Below are 18,645 nucleotides of genomic sequence, written 5' to 3'. Positions count from 1 at the left end.
AAATTCAGTCTCAGGGGAGACTAACAGAATAGGACAAAAATGGATTTGGGTAAAATATTATTAAAATGTACACAAAATAAAAAACAAAAAGGCAGAATTAGAAATCTTCCCTTAAAGAAACTTGAGACAAGATACTTATTCTGTATCTATGTATTACTATGTTTCTATGTATTGTTATATATCTATGTACTACTAAGTATCTCTATAACTGTGTATCTATGTATTGCTACATAGCTATATATTACTGTTTCTATGTATTACTATGTATCTATGTATTACCACATATTACTATATATCTATGTGTCACTACTTATTACAAATTGTCTATGTCTCAGTATGCATTGCTATGTGTCTATGTACCACCATATATTACTATGTGTCTGCTTATTGCTATGTATCCACGTATTACTATGTACTAGTAAGTATCTGTGTGTTACTATGCATTACTATGTTTCTATGGATTAACACGTTAGTTTGTATCTAAGGATTACTATGCAGAACTTGGTCTCCGCCTTTGACTGTGGGATTACTGTGTTGCACAGCCACTGTAGATTAGCAGAACTGAGCCTGGGTTAGCATATGTAGTAAGTTAAAGAGTAAGACAGACTGAGAAGCTAAGAATCTAGAGAAGAAATAACTATATGAATTAGTGGTGATAATTGCTACAGATTACAGAAGATAAAATTTTGACTTAACCATTGATATTCCCAAGGAACATGACAAAATAATTGGAAGAAAAGCAATAATTAACACTTCATTAAAGAAAATTTTTTGGAAAAGTATCCAATTTGTACATTGAAAGTACTTCGTTGGAAGCCAGTGAGGTAGCTCTGTGGATAAAGGTGCTTCCCCCCCCCCCCCAAGCAGGAGGACCTGAGTTTGAGCCCAGAATCCACATGGTAGGAGAAACTCAATTCCTGCAAGCTGTCCCCTGACTGCCACATGTGTGCTACGCTACATTCACACGTACACATGTGTATACATACACAATTAATAAATAAATATAAGGGGTTTTTTTTTGGTTTTTCGAGACAGGGTTTCTCTGTGTAGCCCTGGCTGTCTTGGAACTCACTCTGTAGACCAGGCTGGCCTCAAACTCAGAAAACCACCTGCCTCTGTCTCCCAAGTGCTGGGATTAAAGGCATGTGCCATCACTGCCCAGCTGTAAAAAATTAAAGAAAGTCTTTCATGGTATAATCAAGAAAACCAAGATGAAGGTATTCAACCTCAAATGTTCGTGAAAACTTTAAAAATAAATGAAAACCAAAGAGACTTCTCCACCAGACAAAATCACAGTGGTCTAAAATTCTTCCTCCGTGATTCTAAATGCCAGAAAACAATGAACAAATGTTTACGCATCTTTCACAGAGAAGCAGATTTTTTTCATCTAAAGCTATAGGAAGACATTTTTAATACGCTCTAGCTTAAAGAAAGAAACAAAAAATATCTTCCATTTCTGAAGGTTTTCCTTTACAGTTCAGTGGCACATATGTAATGCAAACACTTGGCAACTGGCAAAAGAATGACCAAGAGGTAAAGGTCAGCCTCGACTGGAATGTCAAGTTCCAGACACGAAGGCAATAAAAATGTTATGAAACATACAAAAGACATAGAAATTGTAACCCATAACAGAGGTGGGGTATAAAAAGAAGAATACCTAGACTCGCTTGGAATTAGGAATAAGGATTTAAAAATAATTACTTTAGGTTTAATTAAAACTATAGACAGATTGTTAAAATGAAAATTCCAACAGAGAAATGAAAATTCTATGTAAAAGTACTAAAGAAACAGAATATATCAAATCAATAATTCAATACCTGGGCTTTCAAAAACATTGGACACAACAAGAAGAAAGAATGGATCGATGAACTAAAAGACACATCAATTCTAGCTAAAGTTTTGTGTGTGCATGTGCTGACATGTTTCTATGGGTGATTCTGTGTAGATGTGTGCTCACGTGCACACACACACACACACACACACGCCAGAAGTCAACATTAGGGTCTTCTTCAGTCATTTTTCACCTCATGTGTAGAGACAGGGTTCCTCACTGGAGCTAGGGCTCACCCCCCTTTCCTCAGGGAGGTCCTGTGACTGCCTTCCCAGCACGGGTCCCATAGATCATCCCACCCAGCTTATCATGTAAGGGCTGAGACTAGCACACAGACGGATCCTCATGCCTGCGCGGTAAGCACTTTATCAGCTGAGCTATGTCTTCAGCCACCCTCCATACCACCCCCCAAACATTAAAGTATATACAACCTCCGGAGGTAATATTAAATACTTGTAGAGTCTCTGGATGAGAAAAGGAAAGACTGTCTAGATAGGGTGGCATCCAAGTTCTTGCGGACCCAACAAGGGGTGTAAAACCACATACCCTAAAAGCTCAGCAGATCCCAGCAGAGTAAATACAGAGACAACCACACTCCAAACACGAGAAGACTATTAAATACCAAATAGCAGGAAAACCCTTGAAAGATGCAAATAAAAAAGATATTACAGTAAATGCTACAATGATTTCTCCTTAGAAACAGCAAACTGACACAATTAAATAATGTTAAATGAGGTAAAAATGTTAAAGATGGCTATAACTCAAAGATGTAGAAATTAAGCAACGCTCCTATACACACTGAAAGAAAATCTAACAATAAACATTAAAATAATCTGAACGTGTATTAATAAAAACTTTAGCACATGGAATCTAGAGAGATACCTCAGTAGCTAAGAACATAGGCTGCCCTTCCAGAGGACCCGGGTTCAATTCCCAGCACCTATGTCAGACAGCTCACAACCATCTGTAACTCTAGTTCCAAGGGATATGTGGCCTCTTTTGGCTTCTATGGACACCAGCAGGCATGAATGTGGACACAGGCAGGCAAGCTAAACACACACACACACATAACAACAAAAATGTTACAAAAATCATTCATCAAAATACAGCATGTCAAAACCTATCAGATACAGCAACTGTAAAAGTGGGAGGAAACCGGTCATTTATAACAGATAATTAGAAATCATTCGAATGTTGAAATCCACAGTTAAGCATCCTCTGCTAATCTTTTTAAAAGAGAGAGAGAAATAGATAAAATTCAGCTCCAGGAAGTATGAAAAGATGAAGTCATAAAAAACATAACCTTTATCTGTCTTCTCTGGTTTTGATTTATTTTAGTTTATATGAACATTACGATAAAATTTCAAGATAAGGGCTTTAAGTAACGGAAAATGAAACATCCTGAAACTGATCAATATATGCAAATCCCAACAGCTAACACCAGGACGAGATGTTCCTGCAGTTAGGAGCAAGTAGCAGTGTCACTTCAGTTCACCAGACCTTCTGCTCTGAGGGTCTCAGACCAGGGAACCAAGAAGGAAGCCAGCAGTGAGTGGGTACAAGGCTTGGGAAAGGCTGGCACAGAGTGCCTGTATGCTAAATCCAGGCAGAGACACACAGATGCTTCCCAAGCCAGCCTGGCGATCTCAGTTTGAGCCCTAGAACCCACATAAAAGATAGAAATGACTCTAGAACATTTGTTCTCTGACCTCTACACACAAACCATGGTGCATGACCCCTCCGTACCCATCGGACACATACACACGCAACAATGATACTTTTTAAATTTTAAAAACGGTCAGTCAGCAACTTCTGCACAAATCATTGAGTGGCATAAGATGTTCACAGCAGTCTCACGTATCTGCTCAACGTTGAAAGCAACTCGACTTATTGATAAAACAGGACATATGGAGAACGAAAAGAATGGATGTCTTTATTAATATAGACTAAGCTCAGTATTACTGCGTGGATGAGTGAAGTTGGACAGGAAAAGCACACACACTCTTCCGTCTTATTTGCCTGTGTACCTGAATTAGATGAACGCATCGATTCTATTAACAGCATGTCAGGGACTGCTCACAGCCACAAGATGGGGGTTCAGATGAGAAGAGACACGCCACTAGTTTCTGCGGGTGTTTTGTTGTTTGTGGTGTCTACAAGAGCATTGTACATTGGCTAACACTGATCCAGCAGCCCACGTGATACCTCTACTAAGTACCATATCAACACCACACAAGGAAAACCTGTCATTTCCTAAGACTGACGAGATATCAACTGTCAGGTAGAGGAAGCCTATGAACCAACCTCCATGAAAGACAAGTAGAAGTAACAGAACTAGATAGGGCATAGCCAAGTAGCTAAATAAATAAATAAATAAATAAATAATGAGGGTTGTTTACCTCTAAATTAGCAATAATCAATAGTATGCATCCAAATAGCAGGAACAAAAATAAAGCTCACAAAATGTTTTCAAGGTTTATAAATAAAATGAATACTGTATGCATAGAGAGAAAACACATGTAAGATCTCACACTCTAGGCCTGTTGGGTGTGCACAGTAAGAACCTCTCTCAAAAAGCTAAATCATAGATAGATAGATAGATAGATAGATAGATAGATAACCAGATGCAAGACAATGATGTTTTTCAAATAAATACAAAGAGGTAAAAATTATCCCCAATAGATTAGCACAAAAAAAAAGTGTATTATTTTAGAAACTCAAATGGCTCAGTGGCTTAAGTACCTGTCGTACAATCATGAGGACCAGAGTTCAAACCCCTGAATCCTTCTGAATGCCAAGTGGATATCATGGCCCACCTGTAACGCAGAATTAGAAAGATGGAGTTGGGGGATCTCTAGAGAAAGCTGGCTGGCTTTTTATGTAAGAATAAAAAAGTTGAAAGTAAAATGACGGGAAAAGTTCTATCACACATTTTCAAAAGCCTGCAGCATTAGCTTACGACAAAGCAAGTTTTAACACTGAAAGAATCATGGATGATAAAAACATGCATTCAAAAAAATGGTAAAAGCTTCAATTTGCCTGGATTCTAAAAGCTGGATTCTAAATTTGCCGTTTGCATATACCTACTAGCACCATCTCAAAATATCGAAAGTAAATAGATCAGAAGAAGAAGGAATTAGACAAATCCACAATCATAGTAAAAAAAAAAAAAAAAAAAAAACAAAACCCTTCAGGGCTTCCCCCTTGGTAACGCTGGAGACAGTGACACCATGCAGGGACAGGGTTGGAGAGGTATGTCAGTGGTTAAGAGCACTGGCTGCTCTTGCAGAGGACCAGGGTTTGATTGCCAGCACACACATGGCAGCTCACAACTGTAACTACAATACCAGGGAACCCAATGTCCTCTGCTGGCCCTTTTAGGCATCAGGTAGGCATGTGATACACAAATATACATGCAGGCAAAACACCTGTACACAAAAAATAATAATTTAAGTTTAAAAACGCAACGGCAATATAGAAGGTTTGAGCCAGACAAGTAATAAATCTGTTTTATTTCATGTAGAATACTGTACACATTATTTTAAATACGCAGAAATATTTATATGCTCAGCCCTAAAAAATTATTTTAAAAATAAATAAATAATGTAGGACTGTGAAGATGGATCAGTCAATAAGGTCCTTGCTATGCAAGAATAATGGTCTGAATTTGATCCCGGCACTCAAACAAAAAAAGCTAGACACAGCAAAGTGTGCCTGCCACTCCAGGGTTGGTGACAGAAAAACAGGAGACAGAGACAGAGAGACAGAGAGATAGGAGGATACCTGGGGCTTACTGGCCAGTCAGCGCAGCCGAGCCAGAGTTTCAAGTTCAGTGAAAGATCCTGGCTCAAAAAATAAGGTGGAGCCAGGCACAGTGTACATACCTTTAATTCCCATATGTGGGAGGCAGAGGCATGTAGATGACTCTGAATTTGAGGCTAGCCTGGGCTGCATAATGAGTTCCAGGTGAGCCAGGGCTATCTAGTGAGAATGGGTTTCAAAACAAAAAAGAAGTCGAGAGTGTTTGAGGACGATATCTGGCACTAACCTCTTACATCCACACTCATACACCATACACATGTGTGCACATGTGGACACACATGAACATTTATACACGCACATACTACATACATGTAAACATGAGCATGTAAAAATTAATATATTATATAGTACAAGATATATTATCTGACCGTAGAAGAAGAAAGCTACAGCTTATCCTTATCAGTTATCTACAGGTCAAAGAACAAACCATGCAGGAACTCAGAAATCAGCACAGGTTTAGCCTGAGCAATGAGAAGTATCATCTCAGAAAAAATCTTTGACAAAGGCCAACACTCCCTGGTGATTAAAAACGATGAAGAACAGGGGAATATAAAGATCGTATCTCGGTGTAACTAAGGACACTCTGGCAGACATACAGCCAACATATCACAGGAGGGGGGAGAACGGAAAACATTTCATCCAATTAGACACAATTGCCCTCCATCTTCTCTCTTATGATAGTACTTAAAAACTCACCCAGAGCGATGGGCAGGTAAAGTGAGGACACGAAAGGAAACAGAGAAATTAAATCATATCTATTGGACAATGATATAGACTCCTCCTAAAAGACCCTAAAGCATACACACACACACACACACACACACACACACACACACACACACACACACTTCTCTTATATCTGTTCAATATACTCTCATCAAAGTTTCAAGGTACAAAAATCAACATTTAAACCATCAATAGCTTTCTACATCAACAACGAATTCCTAGAAAAAGACACTAGTTAAATAATTCTTATCACTGTGGCTTCAAAACTAAAGTAGAACACATAGGCATAAACTTGATCAATGATGTGACAGTTCCCTACAAAGAAAACTATAAAACACCAAGAAAGATATATTAGACATTTGAAAAATAGAAAGCTCTCCCATGTTCATGGATCAGAAAAATACTCTGTGAACAACCATAGTACCAAATACTCACACACAAAACTCAATACACTCTCCATCAAAGGCCGATGATATTCTTCCCAGATCTAGAAAAATACAATCCTAAATTCAAAGGAAACACGAAAACTTAGGAAAATAGCCAAAACAATGCTAAGCAAATGGAGATATCACAATCACTGGTGATATCACAATCACTGGAGATATCAGAATACTGGTGATATCACAATCACTGGAGATATCACAATCACTGGAGATATCACAATACTGACTTCAAGCTACATCACAGATCCATAGTAACAAATCCAGCAAAGCATTGCCATAGCAACCGTGGGGTAGACCAGAAGACACAGAGTTTAACCCAAGCACCGTTAACTGCTTCATCCTGGAAAAAGATAGGAAAAGAAATGCATTGCTTACAAAAACAAAAGAGACATCTTTAACAAGTAATGCTGGGGAAAGCAGACATCCACAAGTACAAGACTGAAACTGGACCCACATCTCATAGGCACAAAAACCAACTACAGCTCCATCTAAAGCTTGAGTGTAAGATGAATCATTGGAGTTTCTATGGGAAATCATGTCAAGCATTAGGGACAGGCAATAACTGTGGTGGTTGGCATTGAATGGCCACCACAGGCTCATATATTTGAGTCCTTGGTCATCAGTGGGTAGCACACTTTGACAGGGATTAGGAGTTGGAGTAGGTGTGGCCTTGTTGATTGGGGGTGGGCTTCAGAATTTCAAAAGCCCAAGCCAGTCCAAGTGTCTCTCTCTCTTCCTGCTGCCTGTGGATCTGGATATAGAACTCTGAGCCCCTCTCTAGCCTGTCTGCCTGCATGGTGCCATGCTTCCTGCCATCATAGTGGCTTAAACTTCAGAACTGTAAACTAGTCCCAGATAAATGTTTTCCTTTTTCAAGAGTTGTCATAGTCATAGTGTCTCTTCGCAGCAATAGAACATTCACTAAGACAATAACTTTCTGAATAAAACTGTAATAGATCGATAAATAAAAATGAGACTTGCCACTGTAAGCGCGTGTAGCAATGTCACACTGAAAGCCCTCTGTACAATTAATATGACTGATGTTAAATCACAGATTAAAAGGAAGCCATAAAAGTCTTGTAGATTAGAAAGGAAATAAAGTTTATTGTTCTATAATGATATGATACATAAAATAATGTTTCACAAAGCGACCACAATAAATGCACACTCCTAATGAGAGTGTATATTAGCATAACTGAATGGGGAAGCTGTTTATTAAAGTTGAATACATGTGTGCCCTTTAGCTCAAAAGGTCCGTTGTAGGGATGGATATATAAAGATATATTTCATATCAAAGACATTTCAAAATTGCTCAGAGTAGCAGTATTTCAACAACCAAAAATTAGGAACAACCCAAATGTTTAGTGATAGTAGAGAAGAGAGGAAAATTATAGTACATTATGTGTAGTAATAAAAGTGAACAAACGACAGTTATCCTTAGCACACAGATAGCACACATATACAAGCACGCATGTGCATGCACACTCACACACACACACACACACACACACACGAAATGGACTCTTCCATTTTTATAAAATACAAACTCAGGCAAAACTTAACCTCTGTGGTTGAAAGGAGACGGCCATGCTGAAGGAGCACCCTGGGACAGGCTCCTCATAACTTACTTGAGGTTTTCTGCACGTAGATAATGCCCCAGCAAAGTAGGCTTACAAGAGTTTAGTTGTGTAAATAGAAAATCAAGATAATTAAAGAGAAGAAAGAACATAATGGTGGGAAAGCACAACAGAAAGACTGGTCCAATCTCTCATAGGCTCACCTCAAAAGTCCAAGTCCACTAACATGGGTTAGAGTATATACTATGTCTGAGGATCCAGATCAAGCTTAGCTTTCCAGTGTACCTCCCATTCTCTGTGCTGTCTAGAAATGTAGTTAAATGGAAACTAAGTAACAACTTTGCTACAAAGACTCAGTCATTTACTATTTGGTATGTTGTAACAAGAACATCACTGTGTAATTTCTCTTTTGTTTTATTTCATCTTATTGATGTTTTACTTGAATGTTACACCTGCTATGTGCGCCTGGTACCCACAGAGGCCAGAAGAGAGTGCCAGATCCCCTGGAACTGGAGTTGCATGTGGTTATGAGCTGTCATATGGATGCTGGGAATTAAAACCAAGTCCTCCAGGAGACCAGCCAGTACTCTTCACTGCTGAGAATCTCTTCAGCTCCTTGCTGCAGAAGCAAAAGAACCTGAGTTTGGATCCCCAGTATCCGTGTAAAAAGTCAGGGATGGCTGCATGTGGGAGAGATAGAGATAGAAGCATAGCACAGCACTGCCAACCAGTCATTCTACCAGAGCATCCAGGATCAGAGAAAAAGCCTGTTTCAGACAATAAAGTAAGGAGTGATAGGGGAAGGCACCTGGCATTGATCTCTGGCTTCCGTATACGCAAACCACACACTCATTAGAGATGAAATGGGTTTAGGAACCTCTTTGCTTGGTAAGTGTGGTGCTTACTCCTCATTGAAGAAACCTCTCTTTCAACAGATGGTCACACCACAGAAAACTACATCTGGTCACAGTGCAGAGAACAACCCATCTGGAGGTGCCTAGCCTCAACCAACACATCTAAAGTACAATCCCTGCACCTAATGATCAGGGAACATCTCAGAAGAGGGATGGAACATTTGTAAAAGAGCCAGAGGACCCAAAATCAGCTGTGAGAGTGTGTCTCCTAGAAATGTCAAAGAAGCTACATCTCAACAACATGGCTGCCTGGTCAAGTCAGGGATAATGACGATGATACCAACAGGCTGGTGAAGAAGGGGGAAATCTCAGCAACCAAAGCTGCAAGAACAACATCCAATAGACAGCTGGTGTCAGATGCACAGTAATACCCAGACCACAATGCTGACTTTCTGTCTCCCTCATGGTCTGTTAGCAACATGGGAATTCTAAGAGAGCCATTTATCACTGAGGATGGTGCCAGGCTACAAAGTAGCACGTGGGTCTCAGCCGTGAGCAAGGGAGGCAACACAGCATTACAAGGATGCACTGTGAACGAAGCCCTAGTAAACTATCCGTGAGTCCAAGAGAACGAGAAAGGATGGCTCTGATCTTAGCATGCAAATGCTGAACCAGTTTTAATAAAGATTTCTTAGTTGGTCCTTGCTAGAGGCTTTGGATAGCCCATAACTGGAAATGACCATCAGCATTTAGAATTGAGGGATGCTCTGGTCAGTGAGTCTCACCAAAGCTTACAGCAGGAAACAACTCTGTTGTTAGAAAACAACCCCAAGTCTCTCGGAGGCACTGTCTAGCCTTCTGCAGGCGTCTTCACTCCATTGTCTAACTGGCTTATAATTTTCCAGTTCTAAACATCACCAAGCTGTCTGTTGCATCCACCTCACAAACCCTGAAGTTCCTTCTACCTTAAACTCCCATCTTAAGCACCCATGGCTTCTTCTCCTCCCATGTCTAGTCACATACCTGTCACAGCCTGAACTACCAGCTAAAACACCCTTAATAAATGCCTCTCCCCAAGACCTGCCTAAGGCCAGGACAAGCTAGGAGCCCTCCCACGGTTCCCACAAATGTGTTTTTGCTCTACCTTAGTACTTAGCCCTAAAAAACAGTCTCTGGATTCCCCTCCACCCCACATACAATTAGCTTGAAAGCTCCAAGAAGCTAATGACTATAAGGTGTTTTGCTTTCCTCACTGGAACACCAGAGAAATGCCTGGCTAACAGCAGACACCTCATAAATATTTGTTGGATAAAATGAACTTGCGTATCTAGATACCCCATGAATATTTGCTGAATAAAATGAATTTCTGTATCTAGGCTATATTCAATTTAATGAAGTCTGTCTTTGTGTTGGTTCCTGTATCCATAACAAAACCACAATGCCTGGAACACAGCTACCTCGTCAGATACTTGTATAACTAGATCTCATTGGTATTAACCACGCATTCAAACATCACAGGAGAGCTTATGTCAGGGACCCTTCAAAAAAAGGTTAGTGTCAAGTGTATCAGCTATTTCAATTTTATTCTACTGATGTGCTAAGTATCCACTGGCTTTTACATTCAAATTATTCATCTCGCAACAATGAAACATTCTCTACTAGATCAATAATACAAAACAACAACAACAATAATAATAAACAAAAGACTTCCACCTTCAACGAATTCTCTGTTCACCTTTCCTGCGTAAATCACTTTAGACTATACCGCTTGGAATCTGCCTTCCACGGTGCCACACATGCATAACATCATTGAGGAGGAGGAGGAGGAGGAGGAGGAAGAGGAGGAGGAGGAGGAGGAGGAGGAGGAGCGAATGGACATTGGAAAATCCATTAACCACTGGGATTTTCTTATACTTTGTGATTTATAAGCAACAACCTAGAACTTTGTACCAGTCAGTCTTTCTGTCTGTCTTTTTTTTTTTTTTGAAAGTTTCTTGGTAAATATCTGTCGCTATTTTATTTTCTTTTTTTAAAGGTTTTCACATAGCTCAGGCTGTCTTATAATCCACTCTGTGGCCCTGGCTGGCCTTGAACTCTAGATACTTTAATGTCAGCCTGCAGGATGCTGAGGTCATAAAAGTAGGCCACCATGCCCAACTGTCTCATGGCATTTAATGTCACTGTTTCATTGTCATGATGAGATTCTTCTGGTGACACTGAAAACACAGCCAGGCCTCTCACAAGGACAGAATTAGGCAGCTGGGGCTTCCGCTAAGTGACAGTAAGTAGTCAGCCTTGCTCCCACCGTTTCTGGTTTTGTAGTAATCTTAGCAGTAGGTAAGACATAGCCTTTTGGATAGTAACTGGCATAGAGGCGTAGGCAGTCTGCTATGAAGTCATAAATATTTTAATTGGTATAATTAAGGGTTTTTTGGTGGTAGCGGTGGTGGTGGTTGTTTGATTGTTTGGTTGTTTTGTTGCTTACTTTTCTTTGGGTTGTGTTTTGTTTTGTTTTGAAACAGGTTCTCTTACAGTTCATGATGACTTCAAACCTGATTTGTAGTCAAGACTGACTTTTCACTTCTGATCCTCCTGCCTCCACCTCTCAAGTGCTGAGATTACCATATGCTTGCGGCACCACACTTGATCATCTTAAGAGATGGGATCTTTCTATGTTGCCTGGGATGGCTCCCCAAATTCCTGAGCGCAAGTGACCTTCCCACCTCAGCCTCCCCTAATAGCCTGGACTACTGCATCTGGCTAATTGGCTTCTTTTGAAACCCAGTGTCCGAAAGGACAATGTCAACCATCTAATATGGTCTCTCTAACATCAGATGAGGCACGGGTGGCATGAGGGAGATGAACACGGGCCACCACGCAGCTCTGCTCTCCTTACCTGTGTATTGTAAGCCCCTGTACTCGCTTATTGCTCCGGGAGGCTTCAGGTTGGGCCAATAGTGGAAAAGCATCTGTACCGCTGGAGGCTTTACCTGTGAAGGCCCATAGGCAATCACATACAACAGATCCTGCAGGAGGAAGGGGACACAGGTTGACTCAGCAACCTCAAATAAAAATAACAATCACTCACCCAATATAACCAACGCAGTAGAAATTCTAGTAGAGAAGGCAGGTCATTTCCCTGGACCCTATCATCCAGGTGCACTTTGCAGATTAAATTATGTAAGCCTATCATTTTCTTCATTTATTCATGTGTTTGTTTATATGTCCTACAAATGATGCCCCCAAGGAGGGTTCAAAAGTGTATTGTCCATTAATTCTCTAATGAGACTCAAATTAAAGAAAGATTGTTTTTGCAACAGTGTATGCCCACATACCAAACACTGAGTTTTTAAAAAATATGTTTTTCTAATAACATTTCTTAACAATTCATGTCTGCTATTTGAAAAAAAAGAGAGACAATTCTTAAGCAATTTTACATTAAAATCATACTGTCGTGTAATATCATATTTGCCTAATTCCATGAATAAGATACATTCAATTATTCTGTCAAGAAGTTCTTCTCTTGAAGTTTGATTTCTGTTCTAAGTGATAATTTTACCAGTAAAAATAAAGTAGAGGTTAATCACATCAAAATTATAAGACAAGTATAAATCTGATTAAAGCAACAGTTGTAATATGTAATTGTTAAAATTTATAGAAATCCAGTTAGTAAATACGGGTCCATCTTGACCCAAAACTTACTTTCCAGACTTCTTGTTTATACTTCATGAGGCATTCCAATAATTGACAATGATACACTGTAAGGAAGAAAATATAATTTATAATGAAATGTAAATACCAGAAAAATCATCCTTGGAGATATGATGAATTACTTCAGCATCCATTTTCATTTTTATCATTAAATTGGAAAGTATTTATCACACTTTTAGAAGTCATACCAGCCCTTAGCTTTACCAAGCTTTATCCCAAAGCCATTCGGGAAGAAGTACTTTGCAAATTGCACTAGCAAAGGAAATACTAGACATCTCCAGCAATTATACTTACCCAACGTAAATTTGGACCAGTGCAGCTAAGAACTACGTGAGAAGGGAAAGCCTCACCGATGACGTCGTATACAAGCTCGTCATTTTGAGTGAACCCATTCTTTTGTCAGATGTTGCGCTGAGCGAGTCACACACGTGACCTCGCAAACACCAGGCCGTATGTGGTTAGGAAGCTGGTGCTGATTTTCCTGTCCTCACAAGACTGAAAACTACTGAGTGACACAGAAATTCTACCACTTGATCAATAACCCTATCCTCTCATCATAAAGAAAAAAGATCCATCCCAGCAGCTCTCAGTAGATGTTGCTGGCTGGAACTGAGTCCTGGTGATAGGGAATTTGGTTTTTTGGTTTTTCATTTGTTTTAAGTGAAACAGTTTTATTAATTCTTTGAGAATTTCGTACAATGTATTTTGATCATATTCTCCCCTTATTTATCCCCTAACTCCTCTCAGACCCACTCCTGACTTTCTACCCCCTCCCAACTTTATAGGTTTTTTTTCCCCTTTTTTTGTAATTGTCCCTCAAGTCCAATTTTTATTGTCCATATACTTGAAGGTGTGGAGCCATTCAGTAAAACATGGTCAACCTCTCAGGGTTAAAGAAAACTGACTCTCTCACCACAGAAGTCAACAATGCTCAATTTCTACTCAGTTATGGGTGGGGCCTTGTGAGCCTCTTGCCCCTCAAGCCTGAATGCTTAATGGCTTGACCTTTAAAAAAAGATTTGTGTATCTTTTATGTACATGTATATGTGTGTACATATATATGTACGTATGTGTATGCATGTATGTATATATTTATGCATGTATGTATGCATGTACACTGAGCATGTGTGAGGTACCCACAGAAGCCAGAAAAGGATGCCAGAGCCTCTGGAACTGGAGGCAATTGTGAGCCACCATCTTGGTGCCGAGAAAACCAAGCCTGGATCCTCTGTAAGGACACAACTCACAGGCCACATGAAGCTCATGAAGAAGGAAGATCAAGTGGGGGTGATTCGGTCCTTCTTAGAAGGAGCAACAAAATACTCAAGGGAGCAAATATGGAGACAATGTGAGGGACAGAAACTGAAGGAGGGGCTGTCTGAAGACCTTTCCACCTGAGTATCCATCCCATGTGCAGTCACCAAAGGTAGATGCTGATGTGGAAGTCAGGAAGTGCATGCTGATAAGAGCCTGATATGGATGTCTCCTCAGAGGCCTTCAAGAGTCTGACATATTCAGAGGCAGATGCTCACAACTAGCCATTGAACTGATCATGGGTTCTCAATGGAGGAGTTAGAGTGAGGACTGAAGGAGCTGAAAGGGTTTGCGGCCCCATGAGGAGAGCAACAATACCAACCAACCACAGCTCCCAGGGTCTAAACAACCAGCCTGGGAGCACTTAGGGAGGGACCCATGGCTTCAGCTGTATACGTAAGAGCGGAGGGCCCTGATGGGCATAAGTGGGAGAAGAGATCCTTGGCCTCATGAAGGCTGGACACCCCAGGGGGTGGGAATTTGAGTGTGGGGAGGTGGGAGTGGGGGGGTAGGTAGGAGTACATCTGCAGAGAAGCAGGAGGAGGGGTGAGGGGATAGGGGGTTCCTGGGTGGGTGGGGGATGGGGTAAGGGGACAACATATGAAATGTAAATAAAACATCCAATTTAAAAAAAAAAAGAACAGCAAGTGTCTTAACTACTGAGCCACCTCTCCAGCACTACATTAAATTTTTTCTCTGATGTCTAAGAGCTGTTCTGATTAATAGGCATAAAAATATGAATTTAGAGTGCAGCATGACATCATGTCCATTTAGCAAAATAACAGTAGTAGGGTCATGCCTGGGGCCTGGGAACTCTCCAGCCATTTATTTTTACCCAGATTTACAGTTCCAGCATGCATTTCCTCCTGTGGCTCAGGTCTTAAATCCAAGCTGAAAGCAGTTGGTTACCGCCATAATGTTTGTGCCACTACTGCACCCAAGGGCCTATCTTGCCCATTATGGTAGTTCACAAGATTCATAGCTGAGTAAAACTGTTGTTTTTTTAAAACCCTAGCAATCTACCATATAGCACCCTCTAGTACTATGAAAGCTAACCATGGAGCAAACGTCATACCGGGACCAACTTGATCTCTCTATTTCCCGTGACCAAAGCATGTGACATCTTCACAATAGAGTCTTCTACAGGGGACCAGTTAGAGCTAAACAACAGCATGCTTCTCTGATTTACCTGTGTTCACTTGCAAAAGAACAACATTCATTCTAGACAGACTAGTGTTTGGTTCTTTCCATAAGCCTCTTCCCAACACTGAAGTTTATGCACTGCAGGCCTCTGTGTCATATAAATGCTACGGACACGTTTCATCTGAATTTCCTCTGACTCTTCGGAAGCATTTGGTGCTGCTTTCTACTTTTAAAATCTCTACTTTTTAAATCTCTCCTCTTGTGGTTTCACTGAGAAGTCTCTGTCCTTATGCCAACACTGAGTGGGCAAGTGTCCCAGGACACTTGGTCTTACACAACATCTGATCTTCTCCAGCGTAGGTTACATGGGCCCCGTTCAGAGTATTCCGCTGCCTGCCCTGTGATCAGACTTAGAGCGTGCCTCTGTTCAAACTGCTTCCTCTCCAAAATGCCCCACTCAGTCTATCGAGCAGAACTTGATCCGTATTTTCTTTGCTCAAGAAGCATGAAGCTGTTCTTGATTATTTGAATTCCCAGAGTCCTCCTCCTCTGATAAGTTAACGGTCTGTAGTATTTAACTGGTGCTTTGCACAGCTTGCTCTCCGTTTAGTATCTGTTTTGTGAAAGATGTCTCACTCTGTGGGCCCTGGCTGACCTGGCCTCAAAAGTACAGTGATCCTCTGCTTTCCTAATGTTGGGGTTGCTGATGCCACCACACCTGGCTACCCCATGTTGGTAATGATTTATGAGAATACACGTCATCTTTCCAAAGAAATACAGACCCCAAAGAAGCACGATCCCTTACACTTCAGTGTGATCTCCATAATACCTAACAGAAAGCCCTGTACACAGGGGTTACTCAGTGACCTGCTTAAGCCAGTTAAGATCTTTTCATCTTTAAGATTTATTTTGTTTTGAATTACTCACACATATGTGTGGGGTGGGTATGTGCACACGTGTGTGAGTGCCAGTGGAGATCAGAGGCATAAGATCCCCTTAGGAGCTATGGTGATAGGCAACTGTGAACTCCTTGATGTGGGTGCTAAGAGCCCAACACTAAACTTGGGTCCTCTGGAAGAGCAATGTGTGCTCTTAACCACTGAACCATCTCTCCAGCCCCTGATATCTAATCTGTAATACACAATTGGCTACAAAACCAAATGGTTACTTGTTGCTTCACTACCCTGGCCTCAATTCCACCAAAATTTAAAGAGTAGAATGATAAATTAAAAAATTTTTAAAAATTAAAAAAAAAACTTACTTAAAGCATTACGAAACCAGTTTTTGTGGAATTTGGGGGTTTGAGTGGGTTTTTGGTTGGTTGGTTGGTTGGTTGGTTGGTTCGTTGGTTGGTTGATTAATTGGTTGTTTTGTTTTGTTTTTTTTCCAGAACTGATGCAACAGTTTTCAAATGTGAGCTTTGTAGAGGCAACCCAGTCATCTTGTCCCATTAGGAGTTTGAACATACCTGCATGCATTTGATCCCAAAGTGACCCCAGTGGCTAGTCCCTCACTTTGTACCTATTTCTCATATCACAAGACTAGTTTTGAGTCCGAAATGTAATCCCCAACACAGGATAGTTTGTTGGCTATAAATATTATCCTGGGAGCAGATTTGAAAGTAACAGGGGTGATTTTGTATGATCACAGTAGTTTTGCATCAATTCAAGTCCAGGAAGAAAATGCTACATTGTAGCAGTTTGTGTTATTTACCCAGCACTTAACAATGTTCCAGTCAGAACACTAAGGCCAAGTAAGCATGTGCACGAATGTTTTTAACGTGTTGATCTTACCCACATGTTAGTGCATAGCAAGAAGAATTGTCCTATTTCATGGTGAGAAAAATCAGCCATGAGGCTAAAAACTCGTTCAGGGAGGCAAGGATGAGCCTTTTGCAAGTGAGCTCAGGAAATTCTGCTCTCAGAAGCCCCCAGAGTCAGTTCAGGTATTAGATGGCTTGTTAGAGCGAAACCACAGTCTCCACAAATCTCTTCAATGGTGATACTGAGGTCAAATCAGAGCAAACCTGGTACCTTCCAGAGCCTGTGGTGCACTGAAACATCACTCACTTAGAGGCTATGCAGCGAAGAAGGCCTGCTTCTTGCATGTTTTCCCCCGTAAGAATGATACGTCTTTGTGTGGGTCATAGTAACAGTCACCTGAATTATTGATCCAAGTCTCGAAGGCCAATTTGACCAAAACCCTAACTCTTTTTCTGGGCCTGCCAATGTCTACTGAGTAGCTGGGAGAGGTGAAGAGGTGTGGTTTTTGTCTTCATGCTGTGTCATCCCTCCTCTGCCTGAGTCTTCAGGTAAGAGTCTATATATGGATATGTTGATCAATGAAGAAACTTGTGCAGGGTTACTTAACTTACCCTGGACTTGCCTAGTCTCTCTTTTCTCCCACCAAAACTAAAGACATCTACCAGTCCCCATCAAACCATGAGGAAAAAAAAAAGCAGTGTCAAAGAATGTTCTGGAAGGGTCTGCCTCATACCAGAGAAGACAAGACTATTCTTCGTTTTGTGACACCATTGTCAGGTATATGGAACCTCACTCACCTGTGGTGAAGAAACTGGTTTGTGAATACGATCTCCCCTCTTCATTATTTGGCCAATAAACAAACTCTTACTTTCTTCCTACCATTCAGACATTGCTTCTTCCTTGGAATGAAGTCCCGGATCCAGGTCCACATTTGACTAACCTCAAAATGTCCACTCTACTCTACCAAAGCCACTCTTCCTGATGACACTTTAACTCACTAGTGTCTAAATGAAGAGTCCTTTCAGAACATATAATACAATAAATGTGAGTTATATTTTGATGATTTTTTTTCAACGTAAACAGTGAAAGATAGGCGATTATGGCTTGCCATAAAATAAACATTTTAATTAAATTCACACAGTAATTCCAGAGATGTTATCCTTGAGGATGTTCTAGACAGAATATATCTCTCAAAATCCACATATTGACTTCTACTCCCCAGGATGACAACATTAGAAGGTGGAGCTTTAGGATGTGCTTAGGTTGTAAAGGCAGAGACCCCTTGAGTGGGTTTAGTGACCTTGTTTTTTTTAATTCTTTTATTAGCAGTGATAGTATTATCATTATTAAATTATGCACATGGAGAGGGTGCACATGTCCTTACAGAGGCCAGAAGAGGGTGCTGGATACCCTGGAGCTGAAGTTACAGACAATTTCGAGCTGCCCAATATGGGTGCTAGG

At 40.6% G+C, this 18,645-nt stretch overlaps 1 protein-coding gene across 3 annotated transcripts in view; it reads right to left on the bottom strand.

The window, feature by feature from the left end:
• The window catches only part of Unc79 (unc-79 homolog, NALCN channel complex subunit), a 233,189-nt gene that overhangs the window by 144,995 nt on the left and 69,549 nt on the right, over positions 1-18,645 (bottom strand). For all 3 annotated transcript variants that reach the window (XM_028781705.1, XM_028781702.1, XM_028781703.1), the window contains exons 6-7: positions 12,956-13,011; positions 12,150-12,279 (exon numbers count right to left, since the gene is read on the bottom strand). In XM_028781705.1, the coding sequence (XP_028637538.1) occupies positions 12,150-12,279; positions 12,956-13,011 (186 nt within the window). The remainder of the gene's footprint in view (positions 1-12,149; positions 12,280-12,955; positions 13,012-18,645) is intronic.

The sequence above is a fragment of the Grammomys surdaster genome, unplaced genomic scaffold (assembly GCF_004785775.1).
Source record: "Grammomys surdaster isolate TR1022 unplaced genomic scaffold, NIH_TR_1.0 516, whole genome shotgun sequence".
NCBI classification, from domain to species: domain Eukaryota; kingdom Metazoa; phylum Chordata; class Mammalia; order Rodentia; family Muridae; genus Grammomys; species Grammomys surdaster.
Note: the sequence above shows the minus strand (reverse complement) of the source record. Positions and strands in the feature narration are given on the sequence as shown.